Here is a 25,899-nt window from a genome sequence, read left to right as displayed (position 1 = left end):
CGAATCCCAGAGTCATTAGCTAATCATATACAAATACATAATTATATTTTTAATCTAAAATTTTAAAACAATAACTTTTTAAAAATTTTCTTTTTATATATTATTTATCTTAATTACAGCACTAAAATTTCTAAAAACAATTGTTTGTTGGAATCCATTATGAACTCGAGGCATGAGATAAGCAGAAATGATAGTTTTTCCAAAAATGGATGATCTAAGAATTTGTGAAGAACTGAAGGGTTGATTGATTAATAGAACACATAATTGGCCTACCCTAAAACAATGGCAGAAGTAATTAATTGGAAAGCTGAAATGAAGAGTAAAGTGTGAGAATATTTAGGGTGAGAATTGTCAACCTCAAAGGACTACGGAGAAGAGGCCCTATCCCTGTCTCACCTACTCTCTACTCTCAACAAAATTATGCCATTAATGCTTCCACTGCCCAATTTATATTAGGTCGTCTTATTTTTAGATTTAATATATTTTTACACACATTTTATTATTTTATATATAGAAATTTTAAGCTTTTTAATGATCAAAACATTTTTTAAAATGAGTTGTTAAATGGTGTATTTTTTTTTTCTCTTTCTATTATCATTCTTACCATACACACTTTCTCAATTATCTATCTATCTATCTGTATCCAAAGAAATCTGTGTCTACTTCACTGTGATCATGATCATCATCACTGAACCACTCACAACATAAATAAATGCACACAACACTTTCAACAACACACCATATTTTTCCTCAAGGACAAACAGATCCACATTGGATATCGAATTTGGCCACGTTAAAAAAGAGAGAACACATTTTAATGAATCAAGTATTCAGACAACTAATGTAAACTTATTTCAAAACACAATCATTAAATTAAAACACATAACATAACAAGATGTGAAGTCATTTCAAAACAAGAGACAACATCATTAAATATTTTGATTCGAATTATTTAACTAAATTGTGTTTCTGTTGAGTCCTAATGTGTAAAACCTACTTAATTGTGAGTAATGTATGCTGAATATAAATAACATGCATGATGATGATTTATGTTGGAGACGAATTTATTATATATAAATAGATATAAATTTTATCTTTGGTTTTATAGATTAAATTAAATTTAAAATCCACATCTTCATAGATTCAAACTTTTATAAAAGAATAGATTTATATATTGAAGCAAATTATGTTGGTGATGCACTTAGTGTTTTTTTTAAATATCCAACTTATATTACATTAATAAGGAGATATATTAATTAGTTAAATAATATTAAATATACCTTAAATGTTAACACCATTTACTTTAATATTATACAATTTACTAAATTCGTTAAAAATACTCGTTAAAATTTCTTTCCAAAAATTGTCATTGGAAATAAAATATCTCTTAAAATATATTTTATAAATAATTTAAAATGAGATAAAATTAGTCAGGATTATATATCTTTTATATTTGAAGATAACAAAATGAGTGATTTTCCTGTTCAAATCATGGAAAGATTGTGAAAATTTTAAGTAGATTAAACTGGCTCACACCTTCTTTCAATGGAGCTTTTAGAGAGAATGGGGGAAAGAAAATTATTTTCATTTGTTTGGTTAAAGAATAAAAGAAGGTAGAAAGTAAAAGAGTCTTTTATATTTTGTTCATTTTATTTCTTATTTTCTATTAAATCAATACACAAAATTTAAAATATTTTATTTTTATTTCTCTATGTTTTGAAAATTGGAACCAGTAAAAAACTACTGCAAGGTTCACTAGGCGCACCGATAAAAATAGTATCTATAAGTTTTTAACATTCAAAATACAGATAAAAATCAAATATACAATAATATTTAGGCTTAAGATTCAATAATATGCGATAATATTATATATATATATATATATATATATATATATATATATATATATATATATATATATATATATATAATAAAATGATAAATATTTTTTTATAGATATTTTTTAAGTCGTTATAACAAACAACGAATATTACTCTAACTTTTTTTTTTTTAAATATTAGCTTATTTTGAATAGACTTTAACCCTTGTCGACCCGTTTGATTCAATTTATTCACTAAAATTGTTTCTTGCATATTTATACATTTCCAAACATTTAAATGTTTACTTTTATTGTTTATCTGTTTTTTCTTCAACTTATTTCTTGTATATTCTCGTCATGTTTGTTTCTTTCCCGATAAGTAAATACGGTCTTAATTAATGAACCAACTTATCTTATACCAAGCTTAATCCCTTCTAATTAAAAAAAAAAAACATAAAATGTTAATGATAAATATTTTAAAATATAAATAAACATAAAAAAATGAAATAAATAGAGTCTGATTTTATGCCCTTTTTTTAGCGAAGATAACAAAAGGAAGTAATTAAAAATTCTGTAATTGCAGGAATTAAAAACTTTATAATCACAGGAAGATGACTGGTTGAATATATGAAATCAAACTATAAGAAATTAAAAGAATCCGAAATGTAATTATAAAAGGATTTTATTTTATAATTAGAAATAATAGAAATGAATTAACTCGTATAAAAAATGGTAAAATGATTTTACAGTATAAATTTTGAATCTGTTATATATAATGGGAGTGAGAAAAAAAAGAGAGAAAATATAGTGCGTGGTTACATATTGGATAGAATTTACGAACGACCCAGGTGAAGCTGAGTCAGTCCACATTCCCCAACTTATTATTTCTAGATTTTTCTCTGTTTAAAACAAACCCTCGTATTTTTGCTAACCAATTCACAACGAATAATCATACTCTTCAATCCACTCACTGTTAATCAAAATCTTCCCTAATCAATATTGACGAACACAGTGACGTACTTCTTCATGATGCGAGGTTAAATCTGTAAATTTCCCTTTCATTTCCAACTTTAATTTGCCACCAAAACTATGTGCATTTATTTACTTAAATTCAATAACAACACACACACACACTTAACTATTATATAAAAATTGTCCCTACCATCTTTGCTTCTGTTTTTACCACTTGGATTTCGTCCATATAAATTCTTTCTATCATGCAATAGGAATATATATATACACACATATATATATATATGTTATATATATATATATATATATATATGTTATATATATATATATATATATATCTCCATCCTTCTCAGTCTCTCTCTGTGATGAATGCTGATATAGCCCCGTAGTTGGTGCTCATCCTCCCGCTTAACTCTCTTCCATATTCAACCATATAACACACTTAGTGGGAGAAGAAATTATAATTCTTGCTACTGGATAAGATCCTCTTAATCCATCCAATTTTCACGGGATTTTTTTTTTTCACACAAGTGTAATCCTTCTTTACATAAGCCTCCAAAAAATTACCATTCCACTCACCCTAATTCTTCTTCAAGCCAAGACTAGAAAGAGTTAGAGAGAGAGAGAGAGAGATTTCTTGTTACCCATTTCTTTGTGTTTCAAACTTCACCTGACTCTGGGGTCAGAAAGACTGATTCTTGGAAATACTGAGTTATTGCAGATACAGTTTTCATTTTCTGAGTCTGAAAGTTCAGTACAGAGAGTGAGATACTGGTATAGAAGTGAATTGTTGTTTTGTTGTTTGTTGTTTGGTTGGTTTTGTTGGTTGTTCATTGCATTCTTGATGGACTATTGCATAAGAGAAATAGAGGGAAAGCAAGCGCATGACCCTTTGTTCAACAAGGCATCGTCTTCTACAACGGTGTGGGTTGAAGGGCCCGTGATAGTAGGAGCTGGGCCATCGGGGCTTGCAGCAGCAGCGTGTCTGAGACAGAAAAACATCGAAAGCGTGATTCTAGAAAGATCCAATTGCATAGCTTCTCTGTGGCAGCTCAAGACTTATGATCGCCTGCGCCTTCACCTACCAAAGCAATTCTGCGAGCTTCCCTTCATGCCCTTCCCTTCTCACTTCCCCACATACCCTTCCAAGCAGCAGTTCGTCAAGTACTTGGAAACTTACGCGCAAACCTTCAAGATTAAGCCAACCTTCAATGAGACGGTGAAGCATGCAGAGTTTGACGCCAAACTCGCGCTGTGGCGGGTCAAGACCGCCGACAAGGGGGAGAACACCACGGAGTACTTGTGCCGGTGGCTGATCGTGGCCACAGGCGAGAATGCCGAGGCGGTGGTGCCGGATATCGAAGGGGTTGAAGAGTTTGGCGCGCCCATAAGACACACGAGTTTGTATAAGAGTGGAGAAGAGTTCAGAGAGAAAAGGGTTTTGGTGGTGGGGTGTGGAAATTCTGGCATGGAGGTTTGCTTGGATCTTTGCAACCATAATGCTACTCCTTCACTTGTCGTCAGAGACACAGTAAGAACTCCGAATCTCTTTCCCTCTAAAAATAAAAAATGATTATGAAAAAAAAATGTACAAGCTTTTTCTTTCCCAAAGTTCATGTCCCTTCTTACTTGGAATTAATTTCTGATTTAATATGAGAAACTTTCCTTCGCAACAAGACGCTCACTTTTCTGATTTCCGCTTTTTAAATCTCGTGTTGTTGTGTTGCGACTTTTGTCATGTTTCGCTTGCAAAACCTTAGATGGGGTTTTTTAATTTCTTTTCCTTTTCTCATGCAAAAATTCCATAAAATATAATGCTCACGGTTCCTATATAAACTCTCACACCACTCACTGCAATCAGAAAAAAGGAATTTGCAAGCAAAACAATAAAGAAGTTCATTACTCAGTCCACAAATTTTGGTTTTCTTGCTCTCCTCACACATACACAAATTACAAACTTTGCATCACCCGGCTTCAAGTTCCAATGGATTGCTAAAAACAAACAGTATTCTTTTGATGAACACAAGTCTTAAAAGCTAAAACTCGATCTTGCACTTTCCTGGTTTTTTAATTATTTAATCAAGCATGCGCATCATAGATGTGAGTGTGAGTGTGATGAGTGATGAGTGATTTTTCCATTGTTTTGGGCACCAAATTCTTTATCTCCTATTTCTATATTTGCAACTGCTTTCCCAAAAGACATTATTGATTTTGTTACTGTGGTGACTAAGATGAAAAATTGTTGTGTGTTTGGTTTGGTTAAGGTACACGTCCTACCACGAGAGATGCTGGGAAAATCAACTTTCGGGTTGTCCATGTGGTTGCTGAAATGGTTACCCATGCGACTTGTCGATCGATTCTTGCTAATGGTGTCATGGCTGATGCTGGGTGACACTTCTGAATTGGGATTGGATCGACCGTGTTTGGGTCCCCTCGAACTCAAAAACATGTCAGGAAAGACCCCTGTGCTAGATGTGGGTACCCTTGCCAAGATTAAAGGTGGAGACATTAAGGTACTTCCCTTTTTATCAAATCAATTTCAACTTTCCATTTTAATCTCAATCCTCCTCACACCGCAACAAACATCTTATTTACTTACTTGCTTGCTTTTTCTAAATGGTGCTGTTACCTAATTATTTTTTTTTTCTTTTATTTTGCTTTTCATCGAGTGCTGCATAAATAATTAAACCACCCCTTATTGTGTTCCCATCTTTAGATTTTGGTTTTGCATAATCATTGTACGTTTCCAATCAAATCGTGCGCGGAAAGCACAAGGTTTTATTTTAGAGTATATTTTTTGGATTGTTTAATGACAAATATCCGAAAGCTACTCGACAAAATGCGTTCACTAATCACTAATCACAAAATCTCAAATCGCTAATGATTGTTTTGATTGCGTTGGGTGGGGTTAATTATTTTCTTGGTTAGATTGGTTGTTTGATACGAAGGCGCAATTGAAATCTGAATGTGGAACTGAAAATTGGTATAGGTGCGTCCAGGGATTAAGCGGCTTAAACGTCACACAGTGGAATTTGTGGATGGAAGGACAGAGAATTATGATGCAATCATATTGGCGACTGGTTACAAAAGCAATGTGCCCTATTGGCTTAAGGTGTGACACATGACACTTACCCGTTCTTCTTCTTGTATTAAATACAACATGTTTTTTTTTTATTTTTTTTTATTTCAGTGACTCAAAAAATTCTAAAATAATGCACGTAAATTGTGTAGGAAGAAGATATGTTCTCGAAGGAAGATGGGTACCCTATGACGCCATTTCCGAATGGGTGGAAAGGTAAAAATGGTCTCTATGCTGTGGGTTTTACCAAAAAGGGACTGCTCGGTGCATCCATGGATGCAAAGAGAATAGCTCAAGACATTGAACGGTGTTTTGAAGCCGAGGCAAATCATCGAACAGCTTTTGCGCGCTCACACTTGCCGCAACCAAATTCATAGTGGCCACTGGTTTGGTTTTGGCTAAGTGCAAACACAAATTACAAGAGAAGAGCTTCATGGAAGAAAGAGAATTTGGGTTTGGCTAAGAGGCAAAAATGAGAAGACATTTATTGAGGAAGAGATTGAAGTTGGTACTTGAATGGGAACGGAGGATTTTGGTGGTATTACGCTATCATATGTGTTCAATTCTAATTCCAAAATGATGTTCCTCCTCAAATATCCCACGCATGGGTGAAGTGGGCAAAATGCAAAATTTGGGATTTTACTTTGATGCCCTTCAGCCTAATTTTGATGGAATCGTTTGGAGTTGAGAGAATAAGAAATTGAATTGAATTCGAAGAAAGAAAGAGGGTGGATTTTTCGTTGGGGGGGACCTAGATTAGGTCCTTGGTTTATGTACGTTTTGTACATTGCAATTTTTTTTTTCCTTGAGTAGGTTTGACTTACAAGAGAGAAAGTGAGAAAAACAGAGTAAAAGGAAATGGTTGAAAAAGCTGAGATTTCAGTTTAACCTATATTCCCTCTTGTTTTTTCTTTCCCTTTTTCTTAGGAAAATAGAGTATGAGATTTTGTGTTGTTTTTTGGTTCGCTTAAAAAGTTTGGCTTGGGTTATGTTTCTGTATTTTGTAAGTAAACTTGGGAGAAAAAGAGCAAAAGCTAATGAAACGAGAGGGGAAAAAAAGTTTTAGCTTGGGATGAAGTGCTAGATTGTGTACCATTTTGATTACCATTTCCATGCAATTTCATTGTCGAAATGATTTCATTCCAAGTAGGAATCAGGACCACTCTCGCTTTTGAGCAGAAGCTTGAGAATGTGCGTTTGGAAACAGCCAGAAACAATTAATTTCAGGGAATTGCTGTAGAATTTGTTATCACATTTATTACCAACTCACCAACTTCATTAAATTGACTCTCCCATGACAATTCAAGCCACGAGAAGTGAACGCAACAAGCCATATGTGGTGGTGGCTTTTCGCATCAATCACCAGCAACCACCCTTTTACAATATGAATACATGTTCCATTTTACAATATGATTTAAAACTATCATACAGTAAGTAAGAGTTTATTTTAGTCGTTGGGAAAAACATATCCCTTTTAAGTTGTAAAAGGGGTTTGATTTTGATATGGGTATAGGTTGTTTTGTCAGAAAATGTGCAGTGTACTAGAGTGTGACACAACCCTACCTGTTATGTGCAAGTTGAGTAGATAAAACTATAGGCAGTCACGTTGATTTGATATGATCTGAGTGATTGTTGTAATGATAATAAGAAAAAGGGAAAACTAAAAGTATATTTATGGATCCTGAAAAAGAAAAAAGTGTAACAGGGTATGGAGGGTCAACGTCATTGCAGTGTCAAAGTGTCAATTGTGGGAGGTTAGAGTGGAAATGGATGATTGTGTTTGTTTATTATTCCTTTGTGAGGACTCAGTGATTGATAGATAATGCCCAAATTGATTCTTCTAAAGAAGCTATCGTTAATTATACATCATATCTCTCATTTTAGTCCAAATTTAGCACAACACTTCTCATCTCAACATGACCCCTTCGTCAGAAAAAGGATCAGTCATATCATATAATGTTACTGTTATTTCAGCATTATGAGGAGGGAGCCACATCACTCATAATTCATCCTAGGTGCCTCCTCATAATGCTCAAAAGAATGACTATACAATTTTTTTTATATATATTTTTTCATAAATCACTTCTTTTTTTAAAATAATCTTTTCTTCATTTTTTTTTCTCCTTGTGATTTTCTTTATGTATTCACATTGTATCATGATTATTTAAGTGGTCGAACTAATGTACTAATTTAATACACTTAAAAAGTTTCGCCTTCTTTAGAATTGAAGATTTAAAGTAATTTATAAACATTTTTTCCCTTAATTCAATAATATGTTTTCTTAAGATAATTCTGTATTGAATTTACTTAAAATAGATGAAAATTAAATACGACGTACTGACAAAATAAAGAGGAAAGTAGATTCAATTTCACAAAAATAAGTTTTTTGAACTCATTTAAACACCCTTTTTTATAGGTTAAAATTAAGGAGTTTGACAAACGGATGGATTATAATGTTATATTTAACGGCGTAAATTTATACCACCTTCCTATAATCAGTTTTTATTAACTTTTTATTCAATATTTGAATTTATATTTTAACTAAATAACTTAATTTGATATTTTACTATTATATAGAGTTGTCATGACCCAAAAAAAAAGTTTTTCAACATATTTTCTTTTTCTTTTATATTACGAGTGATCCGAGTTAACAACCATTAAGTCAGACAAATGCTGATTTCAGAAATCTGATTCAGTTTTGCAATAAATAAAAAATATCTTCCACAGTTAATATCCTTCACAAACAGTAAAAAGATAACCAAAATAAAGGAAATGTTCATGCATGGAACTCAAACATAAGTCAATAATTCAATTGGGAGCATTTAATTACGACTGGGTAAAAACAGGGTTAATAATTATATATAGGGATAGAGAAGCTAACATATATATCCTTTTTAAAATTCAGGAAAAATAGTAAAATAATGACTTATTCACAAGTCATGAAATACAAGTCTATTGATTTAATATATAGCACCAGTAATATTTTGGTAATAATTATGAAAAGAAATGCTTATAACATAATTAAATTTGTAATAAATATTATTTACAAAACACAATCAATGTACACAACACGTGTTTATTATATACAGCAATGGTTGATTTGAGATTTAATAAGTGAAATATTCTATTAACAACATAAAATCATTCTTAATTTCGTGCCACTTTACTAAAAACAACGAGTTTAATTTTAATTTATTTTGAAAAAAAAAAACCTTTCAGAACAAGGACGGTTTTGTTACAGATGGTATCAATAATATGAAAGTAATGTAAGTTACAATCGAATAATAAGATTTAGACAACTGCACCTTTAAGTAAAAAAAATATATATATATTTTATTTACCGGTTATAGTTTTTATCTATAGTAATAAACATTTCATGTAACTTGAGTTTAATCTAAGTTAAATCCTTAACATATTTATATAAATAAAAACTAAATATATATAAATATATATTACCTAGTTACCCACATGAAATGCAGGTAACTTTTGGTGTGTGTTGCATGCATGCAACAACTGTGAAGTGAGCAATGGTACACGCATACAAAATATATATATATATATATATATATATATATATATATATATATATATATATATATGTATATATATGTGTGTGAGAGAAAAAGAGAGAATAATGATGTGTACTAATAATGTAGAAGAAGAATGTCCGAGAATTTGACAATGCATAGAGTTGTGTGATGTATTATTGTGTGACATAACATATGGGTGTTAAGTTGTGGATTTTAATGTTTGAAGAAACGGCAAAGGTATAAATGTGTGACAGATGCAGACATGGAAGACATACAGTGCATATTTATGTTTAATAAAAACAAACAGAAGAATTGATTCAACCAAAAAAAGAAATAAAAAAAAAAGAAAAAGAGAGGTTACCAAATACCAATTGACATGTTGCCTAAAAAAATCACAGATTGGGCCCATCTTTAAATTCTTCTCATTCCCCACCCTCTTATCATTTCTTACACTCCCCCTTATCATTCTTCACACCACGTATTTCAATCCTTTAATCTTCTATTTATATTTAATTAATGACTCTGATGCATACCCAATCACATACTCTGCCTTCCTATATCAGACTTCCATTTCACAAACAAACAAACCAAATTAATTATCAGGATTCAAACTAAACCTTTCGTTTTTACGCAATAATTAATTCGCAAAAACAAAATCAACAATTGGTACAGCGGAGTTGCAGAATTTATACGTACCTTACCCTCTTGTCTTTCAACTTAGCTACCAACTAACATCATAATGCATCACTCCTTTCTTTCATATGCTAAACTTATTTATTAAATTAAACTATCATAAATCGTATGTAGTATACTTTTATAGGGAGTTCAGGAGACATCGGTGCTGATAATATTAGCTTTAAAAACACATTTTATGACAGCTAATAAAAGATTAAAATAACTAATCATAATAAATAAGAAAACCTTAAAACATAATATTCCTTTGAATTTTAGATTCATAAAAGATAACGGTCTATCCAGGTGTTATAAATATGTTATATTCACCAGCCACATATGTTAACTGATTCAATTATGTCACTTCAGGCTTTGTTTACTTGAATATATTTTGGGAAGAGTTATTGAATGAATTTGAGAAGATTCGAAGGTAAATTTTTTTTGTTATTTATTTGAGTGAATTTGGAGGTAATTGAAAGTGAATTTGAAAATTAAATTTGTGAAAATTAGTATAGGATTTGATTGATTTGACAGATTAAAAAGATTTACTTTCAAATCAAATCCAGTCTCACTTACTTCCAAATTCACTCAAATAAATATAAAAAAAATTACCTTCAAATCATCTCAATTTTCCTCAATCACTCTCTTCAAATCCACTCAAATGAATAAAGCCTTATTGTTAATTTGAGTGATTTTGTGAACTTTTCAGTCAAATACTCTTATAACCAAATTGGTGAGAAATTCTCAGATCAAATTATATACATTATCTTTAAATATTAGATTTGAAATAGACACGTGACATGAATATATATCATCAACTTTGTAAAAACAATTAAACTTAATATAATTTTTTCTCTTGACTAGAATTCATATACCGAATCACAACAAAACATAAATTTGAAGGTACAAAAGTACACAGAAAAAACATAGGCATATAATATTGTAATATTCCTTTTTCTTATTTTTTATAGTGGTGGCTCTTGTTAATAGTAATTAGAACGGATTGGTGAAGTGAATAATTAATGAAGTATTTATCCTATTAATTTTATTTTATTTAAAATTATAAAATGTAAAGAGGCTAAAATACCTACTTGTATTATTTATACCCACTTGACAAAACTTCATCAAATTTCAATAAAGGCAAAACACCAGATTTGGCCCTTGCTTCTTTCTTTTTCTTCAGGCTTTAAACATAAATACATTCTTCGTGATTGAAATGAGGAGTGTATGAGAAAGTAAAAGGAAGGAAGAAAAAAAATGGAAACTGTGATTAGTTAAATTAAGAAAAAAGAAATTGAAGAGAAATAATTTTGTTAAGAATTTGGTTGATATAAAAAATTTTAAAAATTTGTAAAATAAAATATTTGATTAAATTATATTTATGATTACAAATTAATTTTAATTAAATATCAAATTATAATGTCTTGTGAGTATTACTATTTTTTTATTAGTTTTATTATTTTATTACATTATATGATGTAATTAGTTATATTACGATATATAATCTAATAAAAGAGAAAATATTTATGTTAAACTGATTCTTTTTCTTTTTCTGGGTGTGGGAAAATAATCCTCTCTCACAAATTCATCTTCACGTTTCTCTGCAAATAAGAAAATTCAAACACTTACATTCTAAGTTTTTTGTCCCGTAAAATACTATGAAAACAATCTCACTCAACTAATTAACGTAAAAAAAATATAATTTTTTTTATAATTAAGGTAGTCCAACTAATTGTTAGTGTGAAATATTTAACTATATTTTAATAATTTTCTATACAAAAAATTTGACAAACTTAAGTTTAATATATAAATTATTTTAATGGTCCTACTAAGGTGTATAAAAATGTACACACACATGGTGCACATGGTAGTTTTATCAGTTTAATAAGGATTGAAGACCATAGTGGTTTTTCAAGGTTTAAAAGTGCTTAATAATGTGTGGTCCAAAACGCAAAAATTATTGATGATTCCAACGTTTATGACTAATACCTCTTAAACCGGATTTCCCTCTACATATGGACCATTTTATATTCTTTTCCCACTTCTTTATTCTTATCAAGTATATGAACTAATTTCCTTTTATTTTCCAAGGGAACATTTCTGCCAAAACAAATTATCTTTTTTCACTAAATGCATTATAAATTAGGTTTATGTCTAAGAAATCATAAAAATTATCGTTTCTAATATTTAAAAATAATTTCCTTTATTAGAAAAAAAAATGAGAGGAAGGGTTTTTGTTGTCTAATATTGCCTCATCAAATGTTTTGGGAGGAAAATATGGAAAATGCATACATTAAAAAAAATCTCATCTTCTATTTCTATTTGTTCCTCTAAATTGGGTGAGATTTTAAAGGACAATAAAATACATAATTATAAATTTGTGGAAACTAAATTGTTTGGAAAAGTATCTCGTATTTGATGTTTTCATTATTATTTATAGGGTGTAATACAAGAGCACATGGAAGGAATAATATATAGATTTTCTTGTTTTTCATTTGCTTCTCTTAATTAATTTAAAATGAAGGAAAATTTCTTAATTAAAGAAAAATGGAGTTTGAAACAAATAAGCACTTTATTGTTATTTAAAATTGAATTGAAGAGAAAAAGAATGGTGATTGGAAAGAGTCAACATCAAATGAGAGAGAGTAAGCAATATAATTATTGGTCAACGAAAAGGTCATCTATCAATAGTCCAAATCTATCATTAGGGTTCGATCAAATGATTGGCTTTTCTTCGAATGTTTGTCAAGGAAAATCACCTCTTATTCAACTTCCCAATATAATCTTAAACATCATTATTATTATTATTATTATTTTATTTCAAAAATTAGGTTCCTCACTTTCTTTTCAAACCCCCAATTTTCATTTCTTACCAAAGTTACTAACTTTTTCCTTCTTAGTTTTTGTTTGGTCAAATTCCATTTGTGCCAGACATATATATTTCTTTTAAAATTAAATATTTCAATGGTTGTATTGGATAGAACTAGTTGCAAATAAAGTAAATAAAATTATGTTTTCTTAATTCCCCTTTATCCAAATTATACATTATAAATAATTAAATTTTATAAAACCGATATGAAATAAAATTAGCATTGTGATTATTTTAATTTTTTTAAATAAATATTTATTAAAAGGTAAAATTGAAGAAAATATGATACCAAAAGAGTAAATCTTTATAAATTAACACCTCAAAAAAACTAAATATTCTTAATTTACTTTATTCAAATGCATATTAAACTTCTTAAAATAATTTTGCTGAAATTAATTTGATAAAAATCATGTCTCCACAGGCCATTTTCACATGTTAAAGTAATTTAGAGCATAAATCGAAAATACTTAGCTATATTGTATGGATTGTTTGTAAACAAATTTTTGCGAAACATGATTTTTGAGTTATTTAGATTTGAACAAAAGCACCTAATTCTTATAATTGTATTAATAATTAAAGATAAAAGAGGAGATATTAAATGTTAGGGGGGAGGTATTTATGGGATATGCAAGTTATTTATGGAAAAAAAATCTTATGTTGTTTCACAAATATATTAGATAAGTATAGGAGAAAGAATATGAAATGTAGAAAGAGAATGTTTATGAGAGGTAAGGAGGTGTTCAATAGAAATTATTATTAAATATTAATTGGGTTGATAGTATATATGGATGATATCGATTCAGATAAAGAATCCATAATAAAGTTATTTGTCTGTTATCTATTGAATATCAATTTTAAAAATTATAAATTTTTAAAGTGAAATATAAAAAAAAAAATTATAAAAATTGAATGTATATTAAATTAAACTTTAATTATAATAAATTTAATATAATAAAATATAATTTTAATTTTAATTTTTTATAAATATTAGATATAGGTAAGTACGAATAATATAGTATTTGCATAAAATTTTTTAGAAGTTAATATGTACTCAGCTCTTTTATAAATTAATATCAATTTATCTATTAATATTTGTTTAAAATATTCATTTATTACTCAAATTTTATATATAAATATTTTTATCATTCTCTCTAATTAGAGCTGTCAAAATGGGATACAACCCGCGAGCCAACCTGACCCACCACGGGTTTGAGCCGGGTTGAATTAGAAAAAATTGTATTTTTTTTATGCGGATCAGATTTTAACCCGACTCGTTTAAACTCGACTCATGCGGATTGAACCCGTGGTGGGCCGGGTTGGCCCACCAACCCACCTACCTAATTTTATTTTATTAAAAATTAATTTTAATTTTATAAAAAATATTTATTATTTTGTTTTTGCTTGAAAAAATTATTTAAGTTTCTTATTTTCAAAATTAATTAAACACCCATGTTGGAAGTGAAATTTGTTTAGATTTATACTATAGAAAGTTTGTAATTTTTTTTATTTAAAAAAAATTGTAATTAAGTAAGCCAACCCGTTTACCCACCAACCCGTGGTGGATCGAACCAGATTCGAATTTTTCTGAATCGCTAATAAACGAGTCGGGTTGGGTTGGCTCACTAAGTGACCAACCCGTGGTGAGCTGGGTCGAGTTGGGTCGGATGACCCGTTATGACAGCTCTATCTCTAATTATGTAAAAGATATTAAAGAGGATGGTAATTACTAAAAAGAAGGGAACATAGTTTAATTTATGAGTTGATCTAATTAATAAAAAATGAAATGAAAATAGAGATGCCACAAGGGTGGCTTTCGCATGCCAACCCATGTCACTTGCCTACAATACAGGGACAACTCATACTCATCACTTAACCCACTAAATTGACTACATCTAATTATTAGTTCAAATAATCTTAATATTCAATAAATATTTTTCTTTTCAAAATTAATTTAAATAATTATAAACCAAATCAAATATATTTATATAATTTTTGGTCTTAATAAATTATTATTTTTTGGTTTTAATATTGAATGGTTTTATTTAATTTTATTCTAATATCTTTTGATTTATTTTTGTTTAGAAATTTTTTTAGATTATATCTTAAAAGTAAATTTGATAGCATTTTTTTAATATAATATGTAAAATAAAATAATTTATTAGGAAAAACAGTTAAAAAAATCAATAAAAGCTAAAAATTTCGACAATTAATGCTGATAAAATCTTGGACGCACAAATATAGATATTCTCATCAAGATGGTTTATATTTATGTAAAATTGTGGACTAAATGTGATGGATAAAGATCCAAAAAGACTTTATTTTAAGAATTTTTTCTTCCCCTTTTAATATAAGAAAAATAAATGAAGGTGTCTTTATCGTAATGAAATTATATTTAAAAATATTATTTGAAATATAATATAAAAAAAAATTATAGAGTAGTAATGTATTTATATTATGAAAGTAAAGAAGAAAAAAAGATGCATTGGAATTTGTTTGAATGCTTGGTAACCACCCAACACCCAAAAGTTACGGGATTCTTGAAAACGAAAGGAAAGTGAAAAGAGAAAAAATGGAAGAGCAAACAAATGCATGTTCATAATTTACTCTCTTATTAATAGTTTGTAACTCGTCGTTTTCGACTATGGATCTTTTCTAAAGAATTTATGCTAAAGATAAACACACCACAACAACTTAAATCACAACAAAATTTGCTCATTTATCTTCTCTTTTCCAATGTTTCTTTGGTGACAAAAAAATTATCAAAAATAAAACTACTTTAATTAAAATAAAATCAAAGGTGAAAACAGATATCAAGAACCAAATTTATTCCTAACTTTATATAAGATGAAGTTTGAATTTAAATTTAATAATTTTTTCAGTAAGTTATATAAGTGTTATTATGTTAGTTATATTTAATTAATTTAAATATATTTTTAATTCTTAATTTTGAACAAAAAAAATTATAATTTATTTCTATTTCAAATTATTTATTTTTGTATACTGTATGAATGTAAGGTCATATCGGCGAGATGGACTGTAGGATCCTATCCTATCTATGTCAAAAGTCAAATAGTTATTTCGAGAAGATATTAGTATTACTAATTATCACTTTTAGAACAAAACACAAAATTATTAATTATTGGGTTGAAATTAGGTTTTTACTTATTCGCGTCTCACTCCAAAAACTATAAATACACTATATTAATAATATTAATGATTTACATCCAAAAACTATAAATACACAAGATTAATGATTTACATTTATTGTGTATTAATTATTAAAAGTTTCCTGACACGACCAAATAAAATAAAGAAAAAATAGTGCTTATAAAGAATTGGACGGTTGGAGAATTAAGAATCTCAATCCCATAGTTGGAAACAATTTTGATTCTCAAACTTAAAAAGATAAATAAGGATAGTTTAACATATAAAAAATTTACATCGTAGAATTAAAAAGATTATATTCAGTATAGTTTAATAGTGATGAGATAATGTAAAATCAGTGAAACAGGGAACAATACTGAATGTGAGCTTTGGGGTTGTTCAGGACAAACACTTGAAAAAGAAACTTCTCCTTAATAATTATCATCAACTTTCTATTGCTGTTTCCACTCACACACATTGAATCTATACGCAATTTTCTTTCTTCTTTTATTATTTTTTTGTTTTGTTTTTCCTTTTAGTACAATCTGTGAGGCTGTTGCATATCAATCTAACAACATCTCAAGAGACGTTAAAGAAAAAAGTATTAATGCTTTTCGTACTATTGCAAGATGCAACAACCATTGACATGCACTTCCATTCTATCATTTTTTTCTCTTTTTCAATCATTACTCTTTCTTTTGGCTTCGCAGAGGGAAGAACTGAAAAATAAATTAAAAAAAAAGTGGAGAAACTGAAAATACTAAAATAGAGATTATGCGGTGAACGTGGATCGAACACGTGACCTTCAGATCTTCAGTCTGACGCTCTCCCAACTGAGCTATCCCCGCTGTTGAATTTCATGTTCATTTTGTTATATAAATCAGAATATAGTAAAAGATTGGAACAAAAGCTTTCATGGAAAAACGAAAATCTGACACACTTTTTTTTTTTATAATAGTTTTTAGACTTATTTTCTAACGAAATCAGGTTTAACTCTCTTAAGGTAAAATAATAAGTAGATTATATGGGGAAATTGCTATGAATTTAATTAAATCATTGAATAATATAGGGGCGTAATGAAAGTAGTTGTTTCCCCCCTGAAATGTATAGAAAATAAAACAACATAGAATGTTCCCTTTTTCTAATTTGTCAAAATAACATGACGTGAAAATTCACTGGTGAAAATATGTTAAAAAAATGAAATTTTCCCTTTGGTCCATGAAAGCTTCTTATTTTCAAGATCATCCCGTTCAATAATAGACGTGGAAGAATAATATGATTTTGTTCAAATATTTTAACTTATTTACTTTTTTAATTCGTTTTAGGTTGGTGTTTCCTACATTTTACCTTTTCTTGTGACACTCTCATAGTTTTTTAAAAAAATCATGACAATATTTCTATTTTTAGTGTTATTTTCTGGACTGGGCCTTTCAGAAATGTTGAACGAACCTTTTAGAAAGTATGATTCTGAATGTAAAAATTAGATTCCAAGTATCATAATCCATAATTATAAAGTTGACAATTATGAATTGAACTATTTTACAAAAAACACACTTATAATTAATTTTAGATTTGTTCATCCACAACAATTTTATTTCATTTTATTTTAGATTATGTAATTAAAAAAAAAGTGGTTTTGAACAACCCCTACAATAGTACACTTTAAATTTCATATGCTTCCTCCTGTTTTTTTATATTTTTCATTGCTCATTTTTGTTAATGTTTCAAAATTACTTATCTTGAATATAGATTATACATTCCATAATCCTCGTTATATGTTTGATGTTTCCAACACGTGTAGCTTAAACTTTTTAATGTATTCTAAATTGCATTTTTGAGCAAGGTAAATATAAGAAAGCAGGAATAAATTGGCCTGGACTCTACCTTGCTTTTCAAAGACATCTTTTTCATAGTTATTGCAGTGGTATTTATTCTATTTCTATATATTAGAAACGTGTTGATTTTAAGAATCGTTTGAAAAAAAAAGTAAACTCTCACTTTTTCTATTTTCACCATACAATATTAAAAAAATAAGAATAACGTCAAAGCAAAAAATAAAAATAAAAAACCTGAAGCCAGATGTTGTGTGTATACACTAAATATCGAGACCGAGATAAGATTCATTTATGCGTCTGAGTTAAATCTAAGAATATACTTAAGTGTATTAAATTTTCAATGAAACATAATAAGGGAGGGGGGTATTTCCTTATCTTAAGTTTAGAAATTTTCTATGTATTCCTTTTTTGAAATGCAAAAATATTTCTAATGAAAAGAGAAAACTAGAAGAAAATTGATTGAGTTTGAGGTACAAAGATATTGTAGGAAATATGTATTTTAAAGGCAGAAAGGCAGAGCAACACCGTGAATAAGAAGAACTTGTAATAAAATGTTAAACTAAGTTTCCACGTATCACTGTAAATGATGGAGCGTTTGTATTTTGTCAAACATCATTTTACTGAAGTTGTGTGCTCTCCCACTTTTGACTATCCTTTCTTGAAGGAGGGTATAGGATTGTAAATTGAATGCAAGTGTGGGTAGAATGCTTCAAAATGCGAGGAAAAACACAAACGAAAAGGAACATTTCCTAAACTATTGTTCCTTTTGCGTTTGCTAAAGAAAAGTTACAGCCAAAATTCCATAGCTAATGTTCACAAGTAATTCGTTCGGAAAACTCCCTTCCATTCTCGGTAAATGCACATGATTGAAAAGTACAATTAAGAAATTAAATGTAAGACAAACCAAGACTGAACTCACCACATCGCCATATCCGTCACAACAGATACTTCTCAACCACAGTCCTACCAAATTTCTCTTGAACATCCCTTGGTGTTTCAATCTGGAACAGACAAGAAATGCCACATGAGATATCACAGGGAAAAGTTGCTTTGCAACATCAGTAAGACGAATTACTAACCGCATTAAGTGCTTTGAAGACAGCCTTAACTGTATTATGAGGATTTCTGGAACCAATGACCTATCAAAACAGTCAAAATTTGAGCAACCAAACACTGAAATACTTGACCGTGCTCAATTTTTCTAGACAGCAGTTACCTTCGACTTGACATTCTTTAAACCAGCCAAGTGCAGTATGGATTCGACTGTTCTGCCAGCTTTCATACCAGTTGTTGTTGGAGCAGGCCAGAGATACACCTATGGAATAATGCAGATGACATGAAATCTGCATCTATATCTATATAACATATACAGACAGGAAAATCTCATACTCATCTAAGACAACTAATTTAAAACGTCTCAATGTTTCTAATGGAAGAGGAATTTTCATGACATAAATGGGGGAAGTAACTCCTAGAAGAAAGATAAGAAATTCACTACCTTGGTCTTTTTATAAGAAGTTTGAATTGCATGGGCAATTGTATGCTCCTCATGTCGCTCTACGTAATGCAAATTCTGAAAGCATTTCTCGTAGGCCTAATTGCAGTCAAATCAAACATCAATTCAATATCTATCAGTAGTCTAAAATACTAAACATCGTTAAAGATAATGTACATAAGTTTTTTTATTTTGAGATAAATAAATATAGTTCTAAGCTGGTTGGTTTTAGCAATGCTTTAAAGCTATACTCAAGAACAGTGCCAATGCGAAATTTAAAGCATTCAAAATTGGATTTCAGATTACAGTCTAGGAAAGTATATACACTTAAAGAACCCAATAAAAACAATTAATACATAGTTAATTGAGAGTCTACGATAACGACAGACCAATATCTGATTTCAGTTAGACTGGAAATATACAAAAACCAGTTCTCTTTTTAATTGGAATTAAAAAAGACATTTGGATAATCTTTGGAACAATTAAATAAGATGTGATTGAACTTAGTATTGAATTTATCCCAGTTCCCCAGTTCCTTAATTTTAATCCATTTCGATCTCAAGGATTGACAAACCTAAAATCAATAATCTGAATACAAAACAAGTCAATTCACCTTCCGCAACTCGTAGGAATATCTAACGGAAAAGGGTAGTTATTTTGATACTCTTGGGAATAATAAAAGCAGACATGTTATGAAATTTGTATCAAGTCGGTTAAAACACAGAAAACTTTAAAAAATTGTGTTTGAGGGATGATGAATGAGAGATGTAAGGTTTGTGGATTCATTACAAATGTTTTCTATTTGAAAATTTCTAATGACAAAGCAGATGTCACAGCGACATATCTCAGCTCCTCCCACTAATTTTGACCCAAATATATCAAGGATTTACCACAACCTAATTCAACTTAACATCACAATGGTCAAATAATAGAACCTAGCCAGGATAAATGTCAACCAAAAGAATCACGAAGATTTGGGACATAAATCAAATCGTCAATATGCTTGAAGCTAATACTAGTAGTTGAAACATAAGAAAATCTATATGATCTCTGTCGGGTATCAAATTGCAAATCTTTTCTACATTGAACGCAGGCCAATTGGAAAAACAATCCAGTGCCAAACCGTTTCAATGAGTGCTTGAAAGACCTAATAAGATACTGTGAATACCTTCTGAAGGGCAACTGGGACTGCAGGGCCTTTGGCTTTTGCAAAACCAATAACACCATTATAGTTTCCACAAGCTACCATAGCAGTATACTTCACAACTTGTCCTCCCTAGATCAAAAGGTTCAAACCAACTAAGAACAGACAGAAAACAAAGAGGGAGGCAACAACAGGAAGCACAAATTTATAAATTACCTTGGTGACTTTACAAGTTCGGTTCATGTCTATCAATCTTGTATCAAAACCCTAGTATAAGCAGAAAACCAAACCATGAGTCAGTTTTATTATAAGCATAATAAGAACATGGGATAAATAACGAAGTTTATGTAAACAAGCAGGGCAATTGAAGTGCACAACATAAGAATCAATTAGAACTTCAAAAAAGATCAAACAACAAGGATACAATGTCCTTGAAAAAAAGATCAAAATATTAATTGGTGCTTCGTAAACAGGACACTGGATAAATAATTAAGGAGGGAGAAAAGGGAGTAAAACAAATAGAATTAAACTAGTTGAAATTATATACGTTTATTTCTTCTTAATTTTAGGAGTTTTTTAATGACTTGAACACCCTTGCTGGTAGTTTTCTTCGCTCGATCAAACTCAGAAGATCCTTACAAAGTAGGATTGTCAGGAATATCAATTTATTTTACTATCAATTCACCCCATCCAATTCCTTCCACAAAATGATTCCAAAACCGAACATAACATGAAGTCAACTAATTTGATCTGGAGAAGGTGGGAAGCGCCTCAAAATCTTTGTTTCATACTCTCACTGACAAAGCATACAGAAAAGATTTTTTCTTTCTACGCGGAGTACCATAAAAAAGTTATTCTGCTAATACGTAAAACAAAAGGCAGTGATAAAAGTTTATCTAAAAGAGTAAGCTCCTACTAAGTGAATTCGTCTCTAAAATGAGCCAGTAAGAGTGTATTCACCGTTGGGGCATTGAAATCTTAACCCACTACAATTCAGCAATCGATACACAATTTGCTGGCACACTTTAGAGAGTGGTTGGTATAGTCGAGTAATTGAACAACAAGGTAAAACATGGTGTGGGTCAAAATGCCAAGCCAAGTATAGTGTTTGGCTCCACATCCAATATATGGTTTTTCATGGTTGCTTTTAAACTAATAATTATAGCTTCCACATCCTAAACATGATTTCTTACTTCTCAACAGGTTACCAAACACCAAAAATCAGAGAATTATGCACAAAACAACCTCCAAACATGATTTCTTACATCTCAACTTGTTACCAAACACTAAAATCAGAGAATAATGCGAGTACAAAAAAGCTACCTTCCGGTAAAGCGGCTTTCTCTTCTGCTCAGTCAATTCATTTCTCTCCTCAGCAAGATCCTTGATCTCTTCCTCCAGTGCCTTCCCCTTCCTCCCAAACGTATATTCAAGCTCCGCCAGCTTCTCCTCAAGCTTCCTGTCAATAGCCTCAAGTTTAGCCAGCAGTACATTATCTTTCTCCTTCATGTCATCAAACTCCTCCTCCTCCTCACCATCATCCCCTTCCCCAATTAACTTCTCCTTCTCCAACTCAGCGTCTTCCCGTGCATCCGCCGCGGCAGCAGCATCCTGCTGCTCACGCTGTATCACACCATAATTGGCAGGGTTATCAGGATCATAGGCCTCCTTCCACTGCACCAACCTCAACGCCCTGTTAAGCTTATTCTGCAGAACAAACCTATCCTTCTGCTCCGTCACCACCTTGAGCAGGTTCATGAGCTCGCCGATAACCCTATATTCCGGACGTAGACGAAAATGCTTGTGCTCGAACTTGTCAATTTTGGTCATCCACTTGAAGGCGTCATCGAGGGTTTCGGCGTCGGTGAAGCTCTTGAGAAGGTCCTGGTGGCGCTCGAACTTGCGCTCGAAGTCGCGGTGCCGTTTGTCGGCATCTTCCTGGGTTTCCTCGTCGGAATCTTCATCGGAGTCCGTGGGCTCCTCGTAGCGATTCAAGTCCCCCTCCGATTCCTTCTCGTTCTTCTTTGTCAGCTTCGCGATGAGTGGCTCCACGCCCATGTAATCCTGCTCGGGCTCGGCGTCGATGTCGGCTGTGTCCAAACCGAGTCTCAATCGCTCGTTTCTCTCCCTGAGTCTGTCGCGCTCCACCTCCGCTCGAAGGTCCAGCACGATTCTGGCGTCCGAATTGGTGGAGAAAGGAACATTTCCGAGAAAAGGAGCGCGTGACCTCGGTTGCGATCTGGCAGAATTTGTGACGATGCCGGTGGCGGATTTGAATCTGAATATGTGGCGGAGATTTCTTCCATAGTGGATGTAACCCATTCAGAGTGATGTATCACTCTTTCTCTGAGACAAATGAACTGCAGTTGCTTGCTTGGTTGAGAAGAGAAATGGAATATACATTAAATTAGTTGGAAAAACAGAAAGTGCAGAATAAGAAATTACGATATAATTTGTTTGACACACCTCAGAAGTAAGAAGGACCGGCAATTTGTGGTGGCTTCAATGGCGGCACTGAACTACTCTTATGTGCATTCTCTCCGACTACCAACAGAGGAAGAGGGTTAAGGAAGTCGTTCAGGGTTTTTGCTTTATTTATTTATTTATTTATTTGCATATTTAAATAATTTTTTGTATATTCAGTTGGACTAATGCTTACATGGACTCGTCAAGAAAATAAATAAATAATTGGTGTAAGAAAATTTATTTACCCAGATTGATTTATTTGTGTATAGTTAGTGTAAATTTCTTTTATACTGCTAGGTACATACTTAATAAAATTGGATCTCTGTATGCAAATTATTTAATGTTTGTTTTTCAAAAGTATGTATTTTTGTAAGAGCTTGTTTTTAAATAATTAGATTTTAATTGGTTATTTAATCTACGGTATTTTTTTTATTATAAGAGTTAAAACAAATTTTACCCGACTTTATGATACATATGTGTGTCCATTTTTTTTTTAATTTTTCATTCTAGCAGAAATTTATTAAAGTATAGAATAAATTTTATTTAAAAATAATTATAAAAATATTTTTTATTATTAAATATTTTTATTATAAAGAAATATAGTTATTAAAAATAAAGTAATAAAATAATAATTTTAATTTATAAAATAATTAATTTTACATTAACTATCATTTAAAGAATAACAATGAAAAAAATAATTATTTAGTTTAAAATAATATAAAATTGAAAAGAAAAAAAATTAAAAATAGTACACCATAAGATACAATAAAACAAAATCATTATGGTTATACTAAAAATAATTTTATGATGTTTTTAAAGATTGTTTAGTACAACTTATAAAATAATCAACAGGTTTTATATTTCTATAGAAGAATTTAATGAACATTTGGCCAAAAATTTTATGGACGACTCATGAAATACAGTTTTTCTTTTTTGATAAAATTATTTTACCATAAAAATAAATTAATAGTATATTTTCTCTTTTTACATTAAAAAAAAAAGAGAATACAAGATTCAAAAAATGTTTTTTTTTTCTCAACATTCCAACATCTCAGATAGTAATAATGTAAAGTGGATTATTAACTTTCAAACTTATATTATCTTATTCCAATTTTATTACTAAAATTCTTATTAAGGTAAAAAAATTGGAGTTCGATTTTTTTTTTTACAAAAAGACAAGTGTTTTGGTTACTCTTTTTAATTATTTTAAGCTGTACCTTAGTACATGAAAAATATTATGTGTGGAGTTCAATCTATAACTCTCTTTTTTTTACATTCTTTTTCAATTTTATATCCCCAGTTCTTATTTTTTAATAATGTAACAAATATTTATTTTTAAAACTTGTTGTAGTTTATCATGTTTGACATGTTTGATTATTTTCAAATGTAAGTTTATATTTTTTTAGAATTCAGTTTTATAAAAGTAAGACTTAGATTTCTCTTACAAACTCAATTTTAATGTAAACACAAGCTTATATATTTTAATCCAATCTAAATGTTTCTTCTTCTTCAATTGAGCATTGAAATTTAAAATTATGCGTTAGAATCCACAAAAGTACTTTTCAAACTTTAAACTAAATTAATTATTGTTTAGATGTAAAAATCACTGAAAATACTACCTTTTACCTAAAAAAACATTCTTCATTCACATAACCGATAAACAAAACTCTCTGGTCATTATCTCCTTTAATCTTTAATTATGATTTTAATTCTTAACGTCATAATATTTTCTTCAATCTTTGACATCAATGATAATGCACTGAAAGGAAAGATAATATATTTTGACAAGATGAAAGAGTAACTAAGGAACAAAAAGAACTGTACAATTTTACATGGTTCTCTGTAAATATTATGACATTTAGAAAGAGTTTGCATAATAAATTTGGTGAGTAAAGTTACTTAAATAATTATACTCTCTTCAATTTTAAATTGTTAAATTATTTAAGTTAGTAAGATTTACATTAAAATAGTAATTCTTTAATGAATAACTTCTGTTAGAAAAATTAGTTTTTTATTTGTTTTAAGGCATCCACTTTCAAGAAATAAATATATCGTATTAAAGTTATTATATTCTTTGATGAAATGTTTCTCAAATGGTACGGGTATTTAACATTGACATTTGATAACTTTATAAATTATTCAATAGCAACATTTTTATTTTATTTTATCACACCAATTAAATTACTCAATTTTTTCATTTATCCTTTTTTTTAATTTTAAATAATATTATTTTTCGCTCCATTTCTCCTTTTTTTCTATTCACTTTTGACTCTATAATCTAAAGAAAGTTATTAACATTCACCATCATGAGTGTCTAACCTGAATTCGTAGAATCATATAAATGTGTAAATTTGCATTCAGTAGTAAAACAATAACATGAACACAAGTTGGAAATACAATAAAAATATAATGCAAAAGATAAAAGAGAAATTTTGGAAACTTTATCACTAAACATGAGAAATATAAGTAATACACATTAGACATAAGTGTGAAAGTTTTTATTTAGAAAAAGATTGTGAGACAAGAACATACAACAAAATAATCTAAAATAAAATTCAAGAGGATAATTCTTTCTATCCTTAAAAAAATACTATAGAAACTCTAAAATTTTTCTCAACTCATTTCATATCTAAAAGTTATTTAAAAAAAGTGAGAAGAGTATATATAAAGTTTTTCTAATTTGAAATTTCAAATGCTAATACATCCTAAATGAAATGAAATTTTAACCATAATGTTTGACCAAAAATTAATATATAAAGGAAGAATCTAAATTTCAAAATTTAAATTGAAAGATATCACTTCATTGATTGTTTGAATTTTTGAAACATATTTTCCACTTATCAAGTTTTCTCTACTTCATTCCTGTCCTGCTCA

At 29.8% G+C, this 25,899-nt stretch overlaps 2 protein-coding genes and 1 non-coding gene across 5 annotated transcripts; 1 reads left to right on the top strand and 2 right to left on the bottom strand.

Moving 5' to 3' along the window:
* Positions 1–3,139: 3,139 nt before the first annotated feature.
* LOC108321778 (indole-3-pyruvate monooxygenase YUCCA6) lies at positions 3,140–6,947 on the top strand. Its single transcript, XM_052877115.1, has 4 exons — positions 3,140–4,322; positions 5,056–5,304; positions 5,781–5,903; positions 6,023–6,947. Exons 1-4 carry the CDS (start codon positions 3,636–3,638, stop codon positions 6,245–6,247), a joined length of 1,284 nt encoding a protein of 427 aa, XP_052733075.1. The 5' UTR covers positions 3,140–3,635; the 3' UTR covers positions 6,248–6,947.
* A 9,913-nt stretch (positions 6,948–16,860) lies between these two features.
* TRNAF-GAA (transfer RNA phenylalanine (anticodon GAA)) lies at positions 16,861–16,933 on the bottom strand. Its single transcript has one exon. It is a non-coding gene; the product is annotated as a tRNA-Phe (tRNA).
* A 1,514-nt stretch (positions 16,934–18,447) lies between these two features.
* On the bottom strand, positions 18,448–23,153 carry LOC108321858 (probable 37S ribosomal protein S5, mitochondrial). Of its 3 annotated transcripts, none has more exons than XM_017553746.2 (8): positions 23,026–23,153; positions 21,883–22,932; positions 20,776–20,826; positions 20,584–20,691; positions 19,419–19,514; positions 19,137–19,235; positions 19,000–19,059; positions 18,448–18,921 (listed from the first exon to the last, which is right to left on the bottom strand). In XM_017553746.2, exons 2-8 carry the CDS (start codon positions 22,879–22,881, stop codon positions 18,856–18,858), a joined length of 1,479 nt encoding a protein of 492 aa, XP_017409235.1. In that variant the 5' UTR covers positions 22,882–22,932; positions 23,026–23,153; the 3' UTR covers positions 18,448–18,855. The 3 variants fall into 3 exon arrangements, with proteins under 3 accessions (XP_017409235.1, XP_017409236.1, XP_017409237.1); XM_017553747.2 differs by having other exon boundaries at positions 21,883–22,928; XM_017553748.2 differs by having other exon boundaries at positions 21,883–22,919.
* Between the last annotated feature and the right edge of the window lie 2,746 nt (positions 23,154–25,899).

Source organism: Vigna angularis, chromosome 4 (assembly GCF_016808095.1).
Source record: "Vigna angularis cultivar LongXiaoDou No.4 chromosome 4, ASM1680809v1, whole genome shotgun sequence".
NCBI lineage: Eukaryota > Viridiplantae > Streptophyta > Magnoliopsida > Fabales > Fabaceae > Vigna > Vigna angularis.
Note: the sequence above shows the minus strand (reverse complement) of the source record. Positions and strands in the feature narration are given on the sequence as shown.